The sequence below is a fragment of the Geospiza fortis genome, unplaced genomic scaffold (genome assembly GCF_000277835.1).
Source record: "Geospiza fortis unplaced genomic scaffold, GeoFor_1.0 scaffold666, whole genome shotgun sequence".
In the NCBI taxonomy this organism is placed as follows: Eukaryota; Metazoa; Chordata; class Aves; order Passeriformes; family Thraupidae; genus Geospiza; species Geospiza fortis.
Window position 1 is genome coordinate 582,085 of NW_005054470.1, and position 24,389 is coordinate 606,473.

The 24,389-nt window shown below is 38.1% G+C and overlaps 1 protein-coding gene across 1 annotated transcript in view; it reads left to right on the plus strand.

Annotated features, from left to right (window-relative positions):
• The window catches only part of STK32B (serine/threonine kinase 32B), a 134,677-nt gene that overhangs the window by 6,317 nt on the left and 103,971 nt on the right, over positions 1 to 24,389 (plus strand). The window contains exon 2 of the mRNA XM_014309942.2: positions 2,561 to 2,712. Coding sequence (XP_014165417.1) covers positions 2,594 to 2,712 — 119 coding nt within the window. The 5' untranslated portion in view covers positions 2,561 to 2,593. The remainder of the gene's footprint in view (positions 1 to 2,560; positions 2,713 to 24,389) is intronic.

A 24,389-nucleotide genomic window follows, 5' to 3' on the forward strand; every position in this document is an offset into this window, starting at 1 on the left:
AAAGAGTGTAAGTGTGACAGGCTTCCATACTGATACATGTAAATAAGGCATTTCTGCACAGACTTACATCATAATGAGTCATCACAGGATTTTTTTGTTGAGGTTCCAGAGCACCTGTTTATCCCTATTTTAAATTGCTCCTTTGGAACAAAAAAAAAAAAAACCCAGCTTAAACATTTCCCATTAAGACTGCACATGTGAGAAGGGCTCAAGGGCTTTTCCTTTCTTTCTTGCTTTAGTGGAAAGTTTCAGTCCATTCTCCTGCTCAGGAGAAGAGCTGACAGCCAGCAGGTAGAAGTGCCAGGGAGGATCTCCAATACAATCCAGTGCTGTCATAGAAATGTCAGGCATTTTTTTACAATAACATCAACATGGATGCAGGTTGTGTTTCCTGATTTTTAGTAGGAAGTAGCTTCATTATATTCATTAAAATCCTATTGATTTTGTAACCATGTTAAAGGATTTGCGTAGGTACACATCGCTAGAAAATGTTTACTATCATTCTGCTCTGAAGCTCTGTGTTAGGCAAGCTTCTACCAACAACAGAAGGTCTGTTTCAGCTGTGCTGAACACCCTTGTCTTTGCTGCCAGGTAAGAGAGCTGACTGCCTTCTGGAGTCCCAACAGCATTGCAAAACTCGTTTACATTGCCTATTTTGGTGCTGCATATGATCTTGGTTTGCCACATTGGTCAAACCTCTAATTCTCAAACCCATTCTCTCAGCAGTGTGTCTAGTCAATCCTTCAACAGGGAGGCTTTTAATGTAATGGACTAGGAGGCTTCTGAAAATACCTAACTCTTGGCCAAGTTTTACTTGAAAATCATGATGCAAACTGATGTACATGGCTGAATTTCTGGACTTATGTTCTGAGCTAAAATCCCCAAATGTTGCACTTTATAATGTGACTTGCTAAATTGAACTCTCCACATATTCTAAGACAGGATGTGAGGATTTGTCCCTGAAAATTCTGCTTGTGCTTTTGAAGGACCTGTGGGAGGTTGAAAAACTCATTTTCATCCCCACTTTTTCCACTCTGTTTCAGCTTGATCCCACTTGCTACTTTTTCTTCCTCCAAAAGGCCAAAGACAATTCCCCATTGTTCCACAGCCAGGATTCTTTCCATATAAATGTGAACCTTTAGTTTTCTTAAAAGCATCAACAATTTTCAGATCTTTCATAACAGTCCAAGGTGAAAACTGAAATAAAACTTCAGTACTCACCATTGTGCAACAATTAATGGGCTCAAAACAAAATGTTACCATCCCTGTTTTCCTTAATAGCAGAACATCTCCTGATACTAGGAAAGGTAATTAGAAACACTGCTTAATCATGCCTTATCATTATAGGTTAAAGGTACTCTATTAACTCCTCTATTTGGAGTAGATTTGTGCTCAAGGACACACTTTATGAAAATAGAATTTCAGAGAAATAAATATGTTTTGACTTTACTGGCCCTGTTCCTCCCAATTTCAGCTGTGGGAAGTTGCATTAGTTACTCCTGATTGTTCCTAAATATTGGGTGCATAAGTTCCTTAAACTCAGACACAAAGGATTTCTTTTTGACTGCCACTGTGTTTTAATCTCATCTCTTATCATGAGTTTATGAGTGTATAGTACAATTTTTTGTGTGTAAAATATGGGAGCATGTATGCATATGTATTTAAATATACAAATAAAAAAATAATGCCCACACCAAGTGAATCCAGAATACCCTTGAACTTAGACACTGCAGACCTGGGATACCTAAACCAGATGCTTCCAGTACATTCAGAACAATTGTGTATTTCTCTGTTGCCAAAAATTGTACTTAACCTGATGCTTGGTTGTGGTGCTTGGGCCAGTCTCCAGCTCCATTCTCAAGGTAAAATACCATGACAAAAAGAAATCCAGAATTCCTATGGAAGTTCTCTTGACTAAGATTTTCTTCATGGATTTACATTATTTGGTTTTTGTCAAAAAAAAAAAAGATAAAGTAAAAGCGTAGACATTTACTGCCAGAGACTAAATCATTGTAATGGTCTCTTGTGAATTCAGAAATATTATGATGAATACCTGTATAAAAATTCTTTTCCTTTCAACAGTAATTAAGGGAGAATAATTCTGACATTTAGATGAAATATTGAGCCTTGGGAACACAGGCAAGGTTTATGATGCAATAATCAAGATGTGAGTATTGACTTGTGGGAATCAGGACAATGACTGAGCATTTTCCTAGGCAGGAGGCAGTAATTTCTCTGAATAATTAAATAGCCTGTGATTTTAGCCATTGCAGCATATTACTCTCAGCTTTACCATGTAAGTTCTGAAAGTTATGATATTTTTTCTGGGTCCCCATTTCCTCTTATACAGGGTTGGGTTGGGTTTTTGTTAATTTTTTATTACAATCTATTACAAAGAATCCTGAAGAGCTGTGAAGTGAACTTACTGGATGTGTTACTCAGTTGTAATATCCAGATCTGAATTATTGAAATATCATTAAAGACTTCTTTTTTCCAAAGTCACGATGGAATTCACTATCTCAAAGTGTCAAAATTTTTCTTTTACTTTGCTGCCAATTAGGTGTGCATTGTACAGAAGAGAGACACCAAGAAAATGTATGCCATGAAGTATATGAATAAACAGAAATGCATTGAGAGAGATGAAGTCCGCAATGTTTTCCGGGAGCTGCAGATAATGCAAGGCCTGGAACATCCCTTCCTGGTCAATCTGTGGTAAGAAAATCATTAAAATGCTTTCATGGAGCTCTCATTTTCTCCTTGTTGCTGAATCAGTTCAGAATATGGAAGGCTGGAAAGCTGAAAAGAACAAAGGGTTTTTGGTGATTTCCTTTGCTAAAGGTATTAGGTTTCACAGGGAGTTTTATTTTTCATTAATATTTTTAAGGTGTCTTTTTTATTTGGAATATTTAAACACCATATTCATCTGTTCATTTCTGCTTTGGTTTCTCACTCCAAATTGTTACAACACTGTGTTGAAATGTGTTGTCCTGTCGCATTTGTTTTTGACAATACCTGGACTAAACCTCTCTAATAAAGCTGTGGAATATATCAAATACAACCATTATTTTCTTTTTTAAAGTTGATTCAGAGAAAATTCAAAACTCAATTACTTTCTAAAAATTACTGTCACAGGACAACAGAAAAGTGCCTTTTTGTCACCTAGAATTTCCCTTATCTTCTCCGTGCTAGACACTGAATCTTTTGGTCACACATGATTGTGAGAAAATGCTGCTCAAGCAATAACTAGCTTCAACTACACCAGCAGCTTAAAATATTTGCTGGCTCTTATGTAGTGTGATAATATTTGCTGGCTTCTGTAGTGATAGTGGTAATGGGATGCAGAGTTTTCCTCATCTAATTACCTGTATAATTCAGAAAATGAAAAGGTGGAGGGGACATAAACCATTACAATATGAAAATTATTCAGTCTGTGAATAGCTTGATTGGCTGCAGATGGTTACATTGCACACTGATCTTGTGTTTTGTGAGTTTTAGCTATGTTACTTGAGGTCACTGCCCAACTGCAGTGTTCTGCCCATTCCTTAGCTCACTCCTGGTGCCAGGTTAGCATCTTTCGTAAATTAAAAGCCAAATTGTGTTCTGTCTTGAGTGAACACTGCTTTAGTATAATTGCACTCTGATACAAAGCATTTGAGCCCAAAATTGACTCCAAATTAGGTCCAAAAGGACCTAATTATATACATACATATGTGCTCTTCACTTGATATGAATGATCTGAGCTAATCTAATACCCTGTTGAAGGCTTTAAAAAAATACATCATTGTGACTGCAATACAAAACTTTCCCAGTACTTTTTCCAAGGTACCAGCAAGCTGTAGTCTTGGGATTTCTTTACCAAAGATATGGTATATACATATCTGTGCTTAAGAGCCTGTGGAGTTTTCTGTTATGTATTTATCTACCTTTTTTGAAATCCCACAAACTTTTGTTCTGTATCAGGAGGTGTGGAAGTTTCCACTGTGTAACTAGACACTGCACAGAAGCAGTCATAGGTTAATGTGATCTGAGAGATAAACATAGCAGTGCTGAAAGACTGAAGATCAAATATTTACTGTGAAACAAAAAGAATGCTAGATTCCCATTACTGAGTACTACTCAGATGATAAATATTCTTTCACATTTTTTTTTCATTCCAAAGATTAAACTTGAAATAAGCAATACCTTAAAATGCACTGGGCATTATGATGCCTTTTATCCTTCCTACTTCTAAGATACCATTACAGGACATCAAGATTCAAATGTGATACTATATGTGTGTATGAGAAATGCAGAAAATGAAAGAGAAATAGAGTACTCTAGAGTTACAAAACATTTCAGGCAAACAGGACACTATTCAAGATGCTTCAGTGAAATATTAAACAATGTTTTATATTTGATGTCTCTAGCAATGGTTGTAGTTGACCAATCCATCTACAAGCACTGATCTCTTCACTCTCCTGACTGGTGACAGGACTTGAGGAAATGTCATGAAGTCAAGGCAGGAGAGGTTTAGGTTGGATATCAGGAAAAGGTTCTTCACCCAGAGAGTGGTTGGGCACTGGAACAGATCCCCAGGGAAGGGGTCACAGCACCAGCCTGACAGAGCTCAAGAAGTGTTTGGACAATGCTCTCAGGCTCATGGTGTGACTCTTGGGGTGTCCTGTGTAGGGCCAGGAGTTGGACTCAATGATCCCTGTGGGTCCCTTCCAACTTAGAGTGTTCAGCGGTTCTGTGATTTCGTATGAGGCTCTACTGACATTCAGAGACTCAAAATAATACAATTAGAATAGTAGACATTTTTCAAAAAAAACGCTTTCATTGACCCTTATTATTTTCACCTGAAGTGCTCACCTCAAACACTGCACATTCAAATGTCTGGTGTTTCAAAGATCTGACTCCAGAGCAAGCTACTGAACTGCTGGAGAACCTGTATTTCACCCCGGGACAGCAAAGGGAAATCTTGAGCCTGAACCTTCCCAAAATTAACCTAGTCTACCCTGAATAACTCTTTCCTTGTATCAGGCTTAAAATATGCTTCTATAAAAAATTAGCCTTGAACAATCCTGAGTTAATTTAAATTAACTTGTGATATATTTCTGGAATGTCTACACTTGCAGGCTGCAATAGAATTTTCCAGACCTCTGACTTCCCTGTCTCAAATTTCAGCTGAATTTCAGGATATTCTACACATTATCTTCAAATAATGACTTTTGTTATTGAACTGCAACAAAGGCAAAGAACAAAAATCATAAATGATCCATGAATAATGATCACACCTGTTCAAGCCATATGAAGCTTTTAAACATATTAATTGTATTTCATTTATTTAATATTTGAAACTAAATTTTTATTTCTACCATGGGAAAAGGAACACTGCAAGTATGAATGGAATAGTCATTAAATATGTTGTTACCAGAAATAATTTCTTAAAATAACATTTTCATTGATTGTTGATGAACTAGAACTCTGTTTAATGTATTTCTACTTGCAGTTTAGATGCAATAATGATTTGCATCAAATTACGTTGTAGTTACAACTTATATTAGATGATTGGCAAGAATCCATGAATTTTCCTCCTATGAGTCAATTCCTGACACATTAATGGAAGGAAGCAGTTGAATCTGCATTTCTTCTGTAGTAATTGCAGCTAGATGAGTTTCATTTTTCAGAGTTGGATTTTGCTGTTTTGTTGATTGCAGTGTAAATGTACAAAGGGACTGTAACAGGAACGACTAAGCCTGGATTGTTTCAGAAACTGGAATATTAATCTAACAAGGAACAATAATGTTGTGGTGTATGGGGAATAAGACAATTTCAGCTTGTTTAAATGCCAAAGTTCTTTCGGCCCAGTCTCTCTTTCCAGGCTCTATCACACTCTCTTAAGGTTCATATCAGTTTTGCAAATTCTGTCTAAGGTATGGTTTTGGTGACTAAAATCCTGAAATTAAATCTTTATGTTTCATGAAGCATCATTTTCTGTATGAAAAGTTTCAGTGTCCTATTTTTTTTCATTGTGATGAAGTGAAATCCTACATCTTTCAATTTAAAATGTCAAATCCTAAATCAATATTGAAAAGTATATTTGGAGGAAATTTCATCATGATAAGCTTTTTATGAGTTTGTGGTACTTTCCCTGATGCAAACAGCTGATTTGCAAAAGTTTATCACCTGGATTTCAAAATAAAATAAAAATAGTAATAAATCTCCGAACAACTCCTTGAACATATTAATCTTTCATTGAGAAATTACATCACCAAAAATAAAAGCTGGCAATTTAAGAAACAAACATGAACAGTCCTTTCGTTTTTCATGATAATGAGATGTGTGTATACAATCCTTGATCAGTTAAATTCTAGTGGAGAGAAAAAGAAGAGGAAAGAAGGTAAATGTTCTGTGGTGGGTGGTTCTGCTGCATCTATCACTAACCACAGCTTACACAAGAATACAGAGAAGCTCATATAAAACAAGGGTAGCATCTCAACTCTGAAAGATCTCTATTAAGCTTTTTGAGGCTCATGCATCTTCTCTGAGCTTTATTAAATTTAGCTTCACAATCTCAACTTATAAATCACATTATTTGAAGTATGAACTGTCTTTCATAACATCTGACACAGAAGGAATCATTCTTCTGTAAATGCTCATAAAAGCTTGGAGGATAACTGTGTTTTTCAGGAAGGGTTTAGGGTTGATTTATAACCTTCATTTTAGAAATGAAATTGAATAAATGCTTAAAGCCACTTTTATCACCATTAGAGGCATCTCTGATAATAGAGATTCCTTCTTAAAATAAAATGCAGTCCTGTTTTTTATCACACCTTTTTTTTGTCATGGGTATTTCAAGCATAGATGAAGATGAATGGGCTGTAGAAATGTCAGCTGCCAACTTGGTCCCACCTTGAGTCTGTTCCTCTCTAATATTCAGGACTTTCTCCATGTTCATCCTTCCCCAGATATCTGAGTGTCCTCTGGGTAAGATGAGTGGTGTTTCTGAAAGCATTCATGTTTTAAACACATTTCTTACAACATGAATTAGGACTGAGCCAGGAGCCAGGTTACTTGCCAGGTACCAGTGCGGGCAGATTTGGTATTATGTGACTTGTCCTCAGTCACAGAGAGATGTTTGAAGCATCCCCTGGCTGCTCTGAAAACAACATGGCTTACCACAACAGGCAGATTTTTTTTTTTTTTTTTAAAAAATATCATGTATCCAAATTGTTTCTATGCTGACGAGGAACTGAAGAAAATGAAAAAAAAAATGGACCATTTCTCAAAAGTTTTGAAACATTGATCTTATTTTTAATAGCCTTGGAAAATGTTTTTAACTTGCTAGAACATTTTCTAAAGCAACAGAGGGAGAAGGATAACCATTTTCTTTTTTCTACTTATAGGTGATTTTCCTGGTATAGACAAAATAGTATGTTTGATTTATTTAACAAGCCATGAAGTGTTAGCTGCATTCTCTGAGTGGCTATATACTGTGATGTGTTTTTCTTTTCACTTATCAGTCTATGGAAACTGCATGTGTTCCATGACAGAAGTACATTACTGTTGCAGCTACAGTAGGACTAAGTCTCAAATCCAGTGAAAAATGAAGAACTAAAGAACACACATTGCAGCAAAAAAGTTCATGGACTTCTTAGTTCATCTAATAACCCAACATGTCCTCAAAAGAAAGAGGAAGTAAAAAGAAAAAAAGGATTCTGGATGCAAGAAATTAGTTTTTCAGTCTCAAGTGTTGGGTGGGTTGCTCAATGTACACACATATACAGATACATAAGTGGAAATTAGCACTTCCCTGTGAAAGGTGCTCTTTCTAGAGCATTTTGGGAGCAAGGTCATCTTGGACTGCCCCATAGCGTGGCTTTGGTCCTCAAGTTGGTATCAAAATGTGCATAAATCTACAAACTTAGGGAAGCAAGAACACCTGACCAAGTGTTTTACTGCTGGGTGGAAACGAAAATGATAATGACCAACCAAGGAACACCAATTACCTATCAGAGACCAAAGCAAGGAGAGGAGGTGGTTTAGGTCCATCTCAGGTGAGCTTGTTCAGTGACTGTGGTCTTGTGGCTGCTTAACTTTCCTTGATATAGGTGGCCTAATGTGGAATGAAAAGACTTTAGGGAGGATTCTAAATTTCTTTTCTGACATGTGTTGTGACTGGTTTTCTGAGCTTCAGGAGACACGACAATAAAGGCTGTGAGTAAAGTTCATGATCTAACAGAATAATTGCATTCTGGTTTTGGAAGGGGACAGTGGGGTTGTGTTGTTTCCTGCTAGGACCAGGCTGGGTGTTTGCAATTGGCCTGACAGCCCCATGAGCAGTAAGAAGTTCTGATGAAAAGGAAAGGTAAACTGTACTGATGTCTGTCTGTCACTGTCATATTTTCTGAAAAATCCCTTCGCCAGGATTTCTTCTCATGGGAAGATGAGAAGCCTCAGGGAAAAAAATCAATATTATCTGATTTGCTTCTCCCTGTTTTGCTGCTTTGGAATGTGGCTGGAGATTGTTTACCAACAGGTGCAGGTTTAATTGGTTTCATGTGAATTGTTTTTACTTAATGACCAATCACCATCAGCTGTCTGGGACTCTGAGGAGTCAGTCACGAGGTTTTCAAACTCAACATCTGTCTTCATAGTATGTGGTGGATTCAGAAAATTCCTGACCCACATTTTCATTTTTCCTGGAGAGTAATGAAGGTGCTTAATGATCTTTGCTGTCTGGTTGTACCCAGCTGCTCCAAGTCTGGTTTATGACTTGGAGCAGCTGGGTAAAACCAGAGAGCAAAGACTTCAGTGTCATCCACATTGGCTGTGTCTACACCAGTAACTTAAAAACTAGGTATCCTCTCTGGGCTCTCAAACCCAATATTTCACGTTGCAAAATGTTTCTAGACCCACTCCCAGCCCGGTTGTGGGCTGGGGCACCAGCACCATTCCAGAGGAGCCCAGGTGCAGCCAGGCTGTTCCCAGCAGGTAGGAAACCTGCACACCCTGTGCCTGGGTTTGGGAGCTGGCCAGGAACAGAATTTTCTGTGCCATTTGGTCTCAGAGCATTTGGGCAACAGCTACTGCTGTGTTTATTGATGCAATGTATGTTTCTTACTTTTGTGAATTTAGCAGAGGTCATGAATGCCAGGCTCGTAATCCTGGTCCTTTCCAGATATTTGACAGTGTCTAAGTTTCTTCTCCATCCAAGAAGAGATTGCAAATCAAGGGAGGAAGATATATTTAGCATCTTGCACAGATCTTAGATGGGTGAATTATTTTTGCTATAGATGAAGCAAAGGGTGAGTAGCTTTCTCAAATAGCTAGATTAATTCATCACTGCATTAATGTAAATCTGAAATAGGTGAAGATATTGAAAAAGACTGAAAAAATTTTCTGCTCTCCAGAGACTTAGAAGAGATAATGATGGAGGAAAAGGGGCAGAGAAAGGTGATGAGGCAGCAGGAAGGGTAAGATAATTGGAGGAAAAGAGTATAGAATAGATTTGACTTGAGTTGTAAATATTCAGAATATTATTTCTAGCTGTGGAAATTACATTGGACTCAACACTACCAGCTGGTGACCTCTGGGTGTTTTGCTAAATGAATGTTAGCTGTAACATCATCACCAACTGATGAAAGCATGATCCAGCAGTTATTTATTTTTTGTGCTGATTTTAATAACCTAAGATAACAATTGGCAGTACTGGGACACTGTCTGGATAAGTTTTATTCTGGTGACTAATTGTTTCCTGTGAGAAATTGCTGTCACCTTGAAATATGTATCTTTGGGCTCAACTTTAATACATTCCTCTCAAAAGCAGGAATTGGCCTTTGGCATAGTTTAAGTTTTGATCTTTTTTGCATTAGAAACTGCTGCACGAGATGTTTCATCTCCTGTGTGTCTCTCTGCATCCTGAGACCCTTCTTAGGAGTGTGCCTTCCGCATCATTCTTACTGAGACGCACACTTTATTTGCTGACTCTAATAAACTTTTCTCTCAGAAAGCTTTCTCTGCAAGAGGAATCTTACTATAAATATTGATAAATATCGAACTGCTGGGAAAAATAATCCCTTCTGTTCTAAAAATTTTCATTTCCAGCCATGTTCCTCTTATGAATTTGCAATTCTTACCTTGTTTGTCCTTCGCAGTGCGGTAGCTGCTACCCAGAGCAGACCCTCTTGAGCTTGGAGGGAGTCTTGCCCATGTCTCATGTTTGTGGTGTAGACAGCAGCAGAAATCCTGTGCACATTTATGTGGAATGAGTGTTATTCCTTTTGGGCAGATGCAAACTCCAGTGCTGTGGCAGGGTTATTCTTAAGAGAGCATGAGAGCAGGGTTTTGGTGCTGTCAATCTAATGTGATGAGAAAGAAAGAAGAAAAGCACTTAGATATTGCTTCAGACTCCTCAATTGCCACTTTTAGCAAGCAGTGGTGTTTTTTTTTTCTTTATTTTTTTCTATTCTCTGCTTTAAAGGTTATGAATGCCAAACACAATAGCTAGAGTGTGCAATTAGACTGATAACCAAGGTCCTGTCAGTAAAGTGGTTTTTTGACAGAGTAATGAGTACATCATATAAATCTACAGTTTTCAGTCAGGATCAACTCTTACTGATGCTGTGGAAACTGGGACTGCAATTACCCTCTAGTAAAGGCTCTGTTAAATGTAGATTGCACAAGATGCAGCTCAATGCTCTGCTGACAAAGCCCAAGCACAGTGGAATGGCCATCAGAGGGCAAAACTGTCTTGGATGCACCTGTAAAATCATCTAAAGTAGGTGGTCATTGCACCTACCTACAAATAGATACTTCTATTTGTATAGAAATAAGTCCTTAACACTTCCACTGCAAAACTTTGGTACTGAGCAGATCCTACAGATACACAACTAGTCTGAAAGTGTTACAGCTGTAACATTTATAGAAACTTGTCCTGGTTTGCTTTTGAATATATTTGTGGTTTTAGTCATGATGCTTTTTTGTTCAAACCAGACAAAACACATAGGGGAATTCCTTTTTATTTATAACAGGCTGAAGTAAAAGAGTAGTGATACTAAAAACAAAACCAAAGCCCCAGTGGAACTAGCAAGAGCTATCAAAATAGTGGTAATTGAATATCTATGTGCTTCAGGTGATATGTTATCTCTCCAAGTAATATTTCCTTTTTGTTTCTGCAAGGATGTCAAGGATATTTTTCAAGTTCCAAGTATTAAAAGTTGGGGATGATTTTTGCCAGCTGTTCCAAAGGACAGAACAGAAGCCAAAACCTTGTGCATAAGGGTAAAAAAGATGTAAATACATGATTAAATAATAATAACAATAAAAAATCCTGACTGCAAGGCAATTTAAAATGTCCATTTTTAGAATTGTATCAGAGTGAATTTAAAATGGAAAATAGTGCAATTAAACCAAAGCAGGAAATTCTGTAATGCATTAATTTTGCCTGCCTAGAAGAATGTTTGCTTTAACTCATTAAAATTTATCAAAGCTTTTATTAATTTATAAGTCAACTACAGATTTTTACAGCATAAGTGCACTTTTAATTCCATTTTATTGAACAAAAATGATATTTATTGTACTTGTAAAGTGCAGTGAGAACCTGATACTAAGACTTCAGAAAATTATTAATGGCATCCTGTTTCAAGATGAATGACAGTTGTGCAGTGTAAAGTTCTAATGAGAAGAGGATGACTTTCATGTTTCATAAGTACATGACACATAAGGGAGGATTTAAGGTTCCTTTTCTGTGGTGATGTACATTTTACAAATTAACATCCAGAGCAAAGAAAGGTTATGAAGATGACTATTTAAATTCCTCTGTAAAGTGGATATGGCCAGTAGGAAAATTACTTCTGCCCATCAAATTCTCTCTAACTACCTGAACCAGAGTTTATCCAGGGTGCAGAGAGCGAATTCTTTCTTGCTGAGATGGTGGGATTGAACCTTGTTGACAAATGAGTAAGTGAAACATACCTAACAGAGAATATTCTTCTTCTTGACCATAGCTTTCAGAGCCTCATCAAGAGATGGGCTGGGAGAAGGACTAGAGAAAATACAGGCGCAAACAAAAATGGCAATGAGCCTGGTGAGAATGTGAACTGTGGGCTGAAAGGAGAAGGCATTTTTCTCCTTCAGTGGTACAAAACCTAACCTAATTAGAAAGTGTAACCAATATCATAAATCAGATTCTTCAAGGTCTGGACTTCCTTTACTGATATTTGAAAATAAAGCAGAAGAGAAAATCAGATGTTGTTTCTTGTCTCTCCAAAGAAAGAGAGATGAACTATAGATTTCTGTGCAGGTTGTTCTTTTTGTGGAAGTGGAAGACTCTGAAACCTTTTTTAAAAGTAACCACATATGTTATAGTATTTGCTCATCTTAAACTAGAGCACTTGAAATTCTCTCTTGAGGAAAATGTCCTTTATTTGAAGAAAATATTCAAAACCTAGATATTTCTTCATAGAGAAAATCTGGTAATTGATAAATGATCAAATGATATAATAAAAAGGAACAGGAATTTTCCAATTTAAAAGGAATTTTAGGAGTTAAGCTTCGTAAGGCACTAAAAAAGTGTAGAGATATAATTTAGAAGTGAAGATATTGACATCTAAAAGGAATAAAATATGTTATGCTGGTCTCAAGTATTATCCTTTTCATTATTGTTCATTGCTCAGTAAATGGTGACATCTGTAGCCTTGACAGTGCTGCATTCCTAAGGGAAGGATAAGCATGGCTTCTTTCCAGTCACTACAACCAGCTCTGTGGAACTGACAGGTGGGACAATTTCCATTTCTTGTACTGCATTTCCAGATTTACTGCATGATCCAGGTTCATGTGGTGAGCACCTGCCTATTTTTGCTGGGTCTGGGAAGTCTGATGCAGCAACACCTTCCATCCATGTTCAGCCGTGGTGGAGTTGCCTGCATTTCTCCAGTCTTTAGCAAATTATGGTTTGGGCCAAGCTACCTGCAGGGGTCCTGTTTCTCCTCTAAAAGTCAGTGGAATATGGTGTGTAACAAAGTCCCTGTGAAAGAATAATGACAAAACTCTGATTGTGATCCATATTTGGGATCACAAAATTGCAGAATGGTACTAATGAAGCATAGGGTTTCCTAGCATTTGTCCAAGTGGAAAGTGGAATTATAGTTGCAATAAAAAATTGACACTAGCAATTAGCATACAAAGATATAAGAATGATAAGGCAGCCTTTTAAAAAGCAGTGACACATGGAAAACATCACTGTGAGTATCTGGAATCACAGAGCACAGGATGGCTTTGGCGCTGGCTCTGAGGTGAATGCCTCATGCATGTGTGCTACCAAGAAATGAACAGCTCCTCCTCCACAGCAAGTAAAAATCTGTTTGACCACTGTGCACCTCAGTAGCCTGAGGCAGCTTAACAGCACAACAGGATCCATTCAGACTAACAGGGAAAAAAATAATACTCTTATGACTCTCTAACAAAGTTCAGTGCTGAAGAAGAATGCACTTTTCTGCTGGCACTGCATATTCAGCAAGCTTGTACTTAAGTTTCCTTTGAGCTCTTAAAAGAACTCCACGCAGTGTCTGTCCCTAATCAACCATGATAGACATTTTCCTGCTGGGCAAGGTCTGTCACTCACTTGTGACATACAGAGAAACACTTGCTCAGAGGTATCCCTGGGTTTCCTCTGTGGCTGGAGGAAATATGTATTTTTTAATACCTCTCTCCTTCTGTTTTCCTTTCTGTAGATAATGGAAGAAAATCTTATGACCTTTTCAATAGGGTTTGATATGCCAGCTTCAGGATGCCCCATCAATAAATATAGAGCTCCTGTGGTTCTTTCTTCAGCTATCTATTTAGTACAATTGATGCCATGTACACAGTATCTGTATAACTAGTGGCAGTGGTTGATACTCCCAATTCAGAAGAAATTTATTTTTAATTATTATTATCACAATCTTTGACAAGTACAACCTGCTTTAATGACATCCTATATTCATTTTTCTGTACCTGTTCTAGTGAACAGTTTCATTTCACAATTTTTTTTTTCTTTTATCTCTCTTACTTGTGAGACAACTGAAAACTTTTTGTCACTGAGGCTCTTGTGCTCTCCTGGCATGTCTGTGCTCTTTCCCAGGGACAAGAGAAAAAGAAGACCCTCCAGATTGTTGTCCAGCTTCTGTCTAAGTAGGAAATCCTGGCTGAACAATGCTTCTACAGCCTTGCAAGCATGACTTTGTTATAAGCTATGGATCACAAGAAGCTAAGGATGCTGTCAGTGGCTTTGGAGTGGTGGGGCTGTCAGACACAATGAGGTTGGGGAGCAATGCTGAGCACAGGAGGGACCAGGAGTCATGGCTGAGCCTCCCAGCCAGGCTGACAGCATCAGGCAGCTGCAGCCAGGGTCCTGTCACTGCCACTGACAGACAACTTGGTGCACATCAGCAGAAATCAATATGCTCAAACACTTTTTTCCCTGCTTAATCAGTTGTGTGTGAAGTGATTCAGTTTAACATTAGGAAGAGTCTTTGCTTTATTCATTTGTAACTCCCAGAAGAAGAGGATGTAAAGTCATCATGAAATTAAATGATAGTGTCAAACAAGCATCTCCTTCCCTAAGACATGGTGGCTTTTGTTGCAGCCTAGAATCATGGTAAAGAATAAATTCTCTAGCTATCCATTTTTTAACCTGGGGAAAAAAAGTATTATTCTCAATCTCCCATCTAACCTACTTGCAGAACTTCATTATGGGTGAAATAAAAAGTTCCAGTTAAGCTTACAGGACTTTCACCCATGCTATCCTCTCCCATATTCTCTGTGAATACTGAATTTGTAACACGAAGCTGCAGCAGGGTATGGAAGCATCATGTGTACCATTGTGTTTGCAGAGCCTTCTGCAAAGGACAAGACTGGAAAAGCAAGATGTGGTGGTTTGTACCACTTTAAATACAGAATCTTTGGGGAAAAATCAGATCTGGAAATAAAGTACAGAGGTACCACAGTACACAGAAGAATGAAACCTGGCAGGTGACAGAGAGTTTAATGAAGAGATTCTTCTTTCTCAATTATTGCTTTAACACCCTCTTGCCACCATCTTGATGCTGCCTCCCTCTGCCAGCACCCACACCCTGACATCTCTCATGGCAACCTGACAGGCTTCTAACTTCTCTTGCTTCTAACCCAAGGTGATCCTTTATCTTACACAGAAACTGTCAGGCTGCAGGGTCTGAATGCAAGAACATTTCAAAGTGATGCTTCCTCCTCTAAACTTACCCTCAAAATGTATCTGGGGGATGAGTGGTGAGAGAGACTCTCCTTTATCCATCTTGTACTTCTGACTTATTTCTCTTTTGAAATATTTTTTTATAGCAAAATGTTTGTTTTGGCAGAAATCCTTTAACTATGCATTTGAAAATCATGTTGTATGTGCTGCCATAATGTTACCAAGTATTGCCCAATACATTTTCTGTGCAGAAGAATGAGGAGACATTAATTAGGTTCCATTGTTTCTTTGCCTTTAATGCAGGTTTCCATGACAGCAGAGAGAGAGAAATCAGTCAAAGCTAGTAGTTAAAACTGACAATTTGCATTCTGGTCAGTAGTCTTAAAAATGCAATGTACATTTGAATAATTAGATTGTCTGGGTATTTGGTTACATATTATACTGCTGTGTCTTTATTTACAGCAGTCTTCTGTAAAAATGTAAACTATTATGAGATGCTGATCTGCAATTTTGACTCTCTGCTATTTGCAGAATAGTCTATTCAAATACAATAAGGGGTTTTATCCTAACTAATGCAGTAATAAGGAGTAATAAAACCAGGGTAGGAGTTGTTATGCTGTAGGCTAACTACATAGTTATATGAAAATCATGCATAAAGATGCCTTAAAATAGTTTTAACAGAAAATGGCGTTCCAACTAAAATATATTTTTTTTCTTCTTCTAAATGTCTGTCTTCTACTAAAAAAAAAATCTGAACTCCAGAATCATCTAGATTCTCTAATGTTGGCATCGATTCTACTGCAAATTGCAGTCTGTTGCATTTGCTTACTGTTTCAACCTAGAGACAAAGATGAAAGGAGTTTAGGCACACACAACAATCTAATCTGCACACATTGACATAGGTATTTTTAAGAGAAAGATTGTATCTTGCTGTAAAAGTGCTTAGGAAAAAAATTCTGGAAATATATGATTTCTATTCATGTTCTCAACCATCAATATTAGCCTGTAGCACAGGTATTTAAGATAGCTGCGGATTTCCCCATGGGGAGCTACAAAAAGCAAAATTATGAAGCCATTGTAAATTTTCTTAAGCGCTGATAGACAAGAATTTTGATTTTAATACTCTTTCTGTCAAATGGATCTGATATAGGTCTACATAATAAATCAGTCTATTCCAAAACATTCAGCTGACTTTGGTGAACAGTGTTTCCCACCTTAAAATGCTCCTTCTTTTGTGTGTGATGGAAAGCACTGACATATTTTGTTGGAACACACACATACAATAATTCCTCCTATTTTCAGCTGTCTTTCTGGGGCATCAGGGTCTGAGTATAGCTCCAAAAGTTGCATCTGTGTTTCACTGGCACAAGCCAGAGACATTTCCTCTTCTTCTAAGAGAAATTTCAAGCAGCAGAACCTTCTAAATGCAAAAGCTGGGGTCAGATACCTGGGGGGCAGTTGTCACATTTTATGACAAGGTGGGCAAAGTGCCCAATTCAAGTATTCAACATGTTCAGTTGAAATAAACTTGTTAGCAGCTGGGGAGATGTCAGAGACACATTTTATGAAAAATCCTTTCTTTAGGATTTTTTCTCCTGAGAAGCTGAGAAGCCTCAGGAACAAAATGTAAGCAATGATTATCTGCTGCTGTAGAATGCAACAGGTGCATCTTTGATTGGTCCATGTTAATTGTTTCTAATTAATGGTCAATCACAGTCCAGCTGTCTCAGACTCTCTGAGAGTCACAAGCTTTTGTTATCATTCCATTCCATTCTTCCTTTTCTTCCCTTTCAAGCCTTCTGATGAAATCCTTTCTTCTATTCTTTTAGTATACTTTTAAAATAATATATATCATAAAATAATAAATCAGCCTTCTGAAACATGGAGTCAGATCCTCGTCTGTTCCCGTGTCAGAGCTGCCTGTGCAAACAGCCACAGGGAGAGCTGGCTGAAGAGGATGTGACTTCATCAGACCCACTTCTTGGTGTTATGTAAATTATCAGATTATGAAAATTGTGTGTTCCACCCCCTCCCCAAACACCCTCAGCCTCACCCTGGGTCCTTCTAGATGTCATCTTAGGGATGTCTCTGAAAGCCAAAGCAACTGACTGCACTATTTATAGAGTGCAAGATACATCCTCACCCTGCTCCTCCAAAGGGGTAATGTGCTAGGCGTGAGAAATCAGATTTTGAACCTTGCATCACTTTCCGCATATAAGGAAATATTGCATCACAAATGGTAGAAAACTACACAATTTAAAATACTAAAGAACCAAACAGCTCAAAGATGGGCACTCTGGAGGGGGCTTGAGTAGAGGAAGGAGGAATTGCTTGTTTAATCTGGATTTTTTAAAGGAAAACAAATATTGGAACTAGCTGCAATGGAAGAGAAGACAAACTATGCCAAGGATTTTTGAGACAAATGGTCTTCACAAATGGTTAATCAGGATGGGCATTATAAACTTTCATTGAGAAAGTAACAGTGGACTGGAGAAAGTGGTTTCTGTTATTACTTGCCTTTAAGGAAAAATGATTTATATAAATTCTGCCTTTGACAATTACAAGGTCTGCTTTGTATGAGAAAGGTTTGCTTTGGCACACCTGTTACTTCTGGTAAGATTTTAGAAATGCAAATCTTGGCTGTTGGAGAAAACAATTCATTTGTAAAGCCCAAGGATGACTGGTAGCTCTGTAAAAAGAAAACTCTGAAAGTGGTTTGATGTGTAAAGATGTGGTGAGAGTGGAAAGGATCACAAATGAAACCCCAAATGGAACCTCCTGGTACAGGATGCATTGGAGAATTAGGTCATTACAAAAATGACTGAGTTGAATGGAGTCTGATTACAGTGGTGACAGCCTGCCTTCAAAGAGAAGGAATTACAGGGGGGTTTGAGATGGTTCAATGCTTGTGGGAATACTCAAAACCATCCCCTTTGGCTCATTTTACTTTAGAATAAATCAGCCTCCTCCTCTATGTGCTGCTGATATAATTTGAGTACAGATAAATTGAAAGTAGAAATAATGACAGTGAGAATGGCAATGGGCGTTTCTGGAAAAGTTAAATGTATTGGGTTGACCCTGACTGCACAGCAGGTGCCACCCTGTCACTGCCCTCCTCAGCTGGATGGGGGAGAGAAAATAGAATAAAAGGCTCACGGGTCAAGATAAGGATAGGGGAGACCATTCACTGGTGACCATCACAGGCAAAACAGACTCAGCCTGGAGAAATTGGCTTAATTCTCACAGAAGCCACACCTGCAGCAACCTGCTACCCAAACCTTGCCATGCTAACCTACTGGAATAAGTCTTGGAGATGAAGGCTGGATTAATGTTTGGCCTGCAAAGGGAAATGAAAAGAGTATTTGGAATCCTCTCTTGCTGTACTCCTCTGTAGAGGATGTGGTAGTGTGGTTCATCTACGAAATCCCCACAGAGAGCACAAGCCTCAGAGGTAGAAAAAAAATGGAATGGGGCCTTTTAAAGAAGCAAATACAATTCTAGAAACTTTTAAGTTGTATGAGGCATAGCAGAGCAGTGTTGCAGGGGCTCAGAGAAATGGGAATGCCTCACAATTTAACCAGAAGCATATTTACTATGAGTAATTATGCTGCAGAAGGAGAGACGTGTTCCCAAACACCTGGGAAGCAGCAGATACTGAAACCCTTTGCCCTTGAAAGAGCCCAGATATTACAGTAATTTGAGGACAGGAACAATCATAATTCTAGTAAATGGTATCTTCCCTGCAGTGATGCTGTTTTGGCCTCTGACACAAACCAGTCTAAATGTCTCTTAAAGACTGTTTTGTCTCTACTCCTTTCTCTCTGCCAGAGAGAAGGGAGAAGAAAAGACAACATAAAATGCTGTGTGATGTGTGCCCATGCCTGCCACTTCAGCAGCTCCTAGTGCTTGAAGAGGCTGTTGGCAAGGAGGGCTCCTGTAACACCACCCTCTGTGGTGGGGCAGGCAGGAGGCAGGGCTGAGAGAAGAACTTTTCTGGAGGAAGAAATTCAAGTCAGCCTCTTGACTTTGACTGTGTAATTGAGGGAGCAGGTGGAGCTGAAATCTAAATATGGAGAGAAAACTAAGGATTCTGTGCCAAAAAATGGCTACAGGATGAAATATTTTATTTTTTAAAGCAGCTTTTATCTATATCTGTCCTTTATTGTCCAAGATTATGGCTTTTTTTTTCTGACAGTTCTGGCTTTTATTTCCCATACAAGGTCTACTTATCACAGCATCTCAGTAACTCACAGAAGAGCAACACCTTACACAGCTGGTGTTGGGGTCAGTTTGGGTAAAATACAGGGAGGACTCCTTTTTTAGGTGGGGTTTTCCTTGGTTTTTAATTCTTATTATAAGATTTTTTGTTTGCTTGCTTGTATTTAAGGGTATTGTTGTAAAGCAAAAGATGCTGTAAATCTTCCTTCTACTTTCCTGAATTCTTAGCCTAGTAAGTGTTTTATATTCTGCCTTTTGGAAGACAATATTTTCTGTACTCCATCAATTTTTTGTTTCATGGCTTTGAGAAAAGTAGTTAGAGCTCTTTCTTGTCTTTTGATTTTGTAGCTGTCTTAGTATCTACATTGCAGCAAGTTGTTTTTCAGCTGAGCTTTTTCTAACTAAGATGTCAACTGAAGTTATCTTCTTTTGCCTAAAAAAATGTGAAGGGAAAAAAATGTCCAGTGTTTGAAACTACTGGAGTACCATATTTTTAGTACAGACCCCAAAGATTCAAGGTTTTGGCTTCCCATAGCTCAGTTGATCATCTAGAACCTGTGGGCTCTTTAGTTCAGATCTATTTCAATGGAGAATGAACTGTGATAACCCAAGCTGGGATTTGTCTTATTACAGAAAATTAAAATGCTCATGAAGTAGTAAATGAATTTACATGTTAGTCCTTCTTGGAGAAAGATGAAAAATTGTTGCAGCCAACCAACATCAGAGTGGTGGCTGGAAGGTCTGACTGTGTTTTGTTCAGTTGTTTCAGGCTGTGTCTGTAGCAGCCAGGAGCACACTGCTTGCCCTCTAGGAATGGATTTCTGGGGTGAAACAGTGGTTGCTGATGTTTGAAGACCCATGCTCTACTCATTTCAGGGTGCTTTGCTTCAGTCTGAGTTTGGGACTGGGACCATGGTGTTGGACGCTGGCACTCTCTCAAACTCCCTGTCAGTGGTTTATTCTTATGATGGCACGAGCACCCCTTGCTGCCCAGGTTGCGTGTTGGCTGGCCAAGGCCTGCACATGCATCATGCTAGTTAGTGATTTTGGACCATGTTATTTCCAGGGCTGTAAACTTAGAACCTTCAAGGGGAATGTGAGAAGATTAAGCTATGAGGCCACTCCACAAACTCTGTGTTGAAGAATCAGGCAAAGGCACATGGGATGGTTTCCCTTCAGGCAGAGCCCTGCCCCAGTGCCTTTGGGCTGTGCAGGTAGGGCAGGCAGGATGTTTGCAAATGAAAGGTCCTTCCTCAGTATCACAGTAATTTGACCACCATGCAACAAATATTATTTTGGAATTGGCATTCAAGGCCCAGGTTCAGAGCAGTGAAAATCTTTAACCCTCATTAAGCAGTAAGAACCCTGTCATTTTGTAGATAACTCTCTCTGGCATTTCGGACATCCACTACTGATTTAAATGTCATTTTGTTCAGCAAAGTCTCCTGCTAATTGCTGGTCTTAAATATCCATATTATACTGCTTCCAACACTGTGAAGTTATTTGATCAATATTTTATGGTGGTGGCTTCTTTGGAGGCAGAACCATTGATTTTACTAGTTTAAATCAAAGATAGAGGACTGTCATATTTCAACAGCAGTAATTACCTTATAGTAATTAGATTTAGGTGTGTAGTGATAAGCAATAATGGGAGAATACAAAAATGATAACTGGAGGCTTTTCTAATTAAAATTGCTAATGGTGAGTCATAAACAGCTGCTGAATGGGAGGAAATGAAAGATACATTTGTGGAGCACTTTCAACAGCCAGACCTGCTTCTGCTTAAACAGAAGCAGCCAGGTTACTGGAGCAAAGTTAGTTTCAGAGGAATAAATAGCTGAGAAGGAGCTGGTACCTGTCCATCCTTCAGTGAAGCATGTGTCTCTCTGATGAAGCTGCCTAAACTCTCTTTACAGATGAAGTTCTCAACCATGTAAGAAAAAAGGATACATCTGTAATGCCAAAATTATTGACCCCTGATGTAGATAAAAGATCAGGAACTGGCTGTGGAGAGAGGAATCATTATTTACCCTCCATCTTCCTCTACCTTTGAATTTCTTGAGTGTCAGGAGTCTGCAGCTGAGTGCTGTCCTGCACACTGTCAGTGCATCACTGGCATTTGCCTTTCCTCTGGATGTTTGCTCTTTGCTGGGAACACCACACTCCTCCTAAACCTTCTGAAGAGTATTGCAAGGAAAACATACCCCAGGAGTCATTTCACCTCAGTTTCTATAACACTGAAGGACACATATATATGGAATAAAGACGAAAATTTCTTCCACTTTAGGGAGAGGCTCTTGAGATCCAGTGAGTTTACTACTAACAGTTTAAAAATTGTAATTTTTGTCTTCCACTTAAAGTTGTGAACAGCCCAGAATTAATTTAAATATGACAGACTTTTTCTGGTTTTGCAGAAGTCTCTGCTGCTTCAAGCTTTATATAAATTCCCATAGAGAATTAGTGTGAAATTATTTCATTCATTTGTGACAGCATTTTTATTGCAATTAGCAACATTCATCACTCCATAAGGGAAAGGCTTACAGCAGGTTAAAGGCAAGAAATTACCAGACATAGCTATTATATATTTTGGGGTTTGGTTTTGTTCTGGATATATGGATGAGAAGATTTGCATTAAGTCTGAATTGTATCACCAGTTTTATACCAGTGTAATTTTCGGAGTTAATAAGGCCATTGTAATTTTGCTCTTACCCCAGAATGCTTATTCTAATCTCTCTTTCCTTGAGATGAATATCTGAAAGTATAGCTTCTCACAGAGACAGTGTTTCTATGCGTTTAAAACCTCTTACAGTTTTCTTCCTCAACAACTCTTGTTGTGATGTTGATCCCAAAGCAATTAAAATTTTTTGCTGTAGAAGCAAAAGTTTGACTCAGAATGACATCAGTTCCTGTCACCACCGAGCTCTTCTCCATTTTCAATAGGTTCTGAGACTTTTTGGCTGGGAATTTATGAAATTTAAAGCTGTGAAAGGCACAATTTCTCCTATGTGCCAGTATCTGGACCAGTTATCAGAGGAGCCTCAGCTGATCCAAGTGTAACCGGTTCATTCTCTAGACCTGACAATGTTCTGCCTTTTTGTCACCCATTTTATTTCCTCTCCCTGGCTTATTAATGAACATCTATTTGTATTATTAATGCAATACTTTCCAGAATAAAGGAAGTATAACTTCTGTTTCCCAAAGCTGCAGATGTCTTACCACTCATATATCATCCTGTTCCGCACGTTTCCTATTATATAGGTGACTAAAATTGTTGTATATAGTCAATAATCAGCTCTGTTGCTAGCAAAGAACTTGCCAGATGCTGGTACAAGAAAGACCCTTAAATATCTGAGAGATCATTATATCAATTTTTAAGGATCCATCCCTGTTCTTGCTGTTGGTTTCAGCCTGGTTGTTGTGGTTGACTCACAGGCAGTGTGCACATGGATGGACTGTGGTTTCTGACTGTCCTTGCCTTGCAGGCAGCACATAGCCTCTGACAGCTGAACAGCTCTGCCTTCCTCTACCCCTTTCTCTGCCTCTAGCTGCACAACTCTGCCTTTCTCTGCCCATTTCTCTGCCTCTATGTGCATAACTCTGCCTTTCTCTGCCTTCCTCTGCCTCTAGTTGCATAACTCTGCCTTTCTCTGCCCCTTTCCAGCTGATTTACAGCCTCAGAGCTTGTCTGTAGGAATATTCAATCCTTCAGCAAAGGTCAGTACTAGAAGCCGAGTTTCACAGATATTACTTCCTTTTTTAATTTGGTCACTTTTATTTTGGCTAAAACTTTCTGAAGACTTTTTTTTTCTCATTTAGACTAGTGCTGGGACTGTCTCAGCAATGTGTAAGTGATCATAACAGACCAAACAGGAGGAGTTTATTTTCTCATGAGTATAAGAGAAATGTGCCCTGTAAGAGGAACATGCAATGATTCACTGCTATTTAAATGGAAAATGACATCTGAAAAACTTGGTTGAATGAAATAATTAATTGATCAAATTAACTGTGATATTTAGCAATATTCCACTGTAAGCATGAAGGCTTTAAGGCTGTAGAAGTGTTTCTGGGAATAAAATTTGGTCTTTTGTCTTATGTTGTCTGTAACACAGATTATGATAAATGCATGCAACGTTTTGAAGTTTTCTTCAATGGTTTGCTTCTAGCAGACTCTACACAGACTTGGATTTTAAAACTGGTACATCTTTGTCAGTATGTATATGCCATTCTATAGCCAGATGCTTTCTAAAATTTTCAGATCAGTGACTAATTGGCATTGAATCTTTTTACGAGAAGAATGCATTGAAAACACTTCCAATAACAAAATGTTAGGTCACAATTTATTTGAATTTCCTCCATTGAGATATCATTATTTCCTTGCATTAACACTGTACAAATAACACAATGCTGCATTAGAGCAGCTCAGTAACACTGAGTCAGCTCCAAAGTGTCAATGGTGCTCTCTTATGACATATTAAATTTCTTTTTCCTGAGGGCTACAGCGATGATACTCTTCATTGTCTTCTAGTAAGACCATACTGATTTTGGGACACTTGTAATTATTGTATGCTCAGATCCCTGATTTTTGAAGACTTTGGCATGCTACTGTTTTATTATTTTTGTATTTTTCAGTAATTTTGATATTTATTTAACAAATATTTCTGTAGGTCTCTCCAACTCTACTGGAAGATGGAAAACAGTATCACTTTAATAAATAGTCATTGTTATTCTTATATAATGAAATATATAATGGTACATCATCTAACAGTCTATATCACACAGTTCTCTATAACAACATCTAGTATTTTGAAATATTTTATATTCAGTGAAGAAAATGTTTATATATTGAAAAATTGTTTAATATTGTTTAATCACAATAAATGCCTGAGTAGAACTGGGTGAGTCAAGTTAATATTTGAATGACTCTGTAAATATATAGGGAAAATAAAGATAGGAATGGGGCAATACTGCTTTAATTCCACTG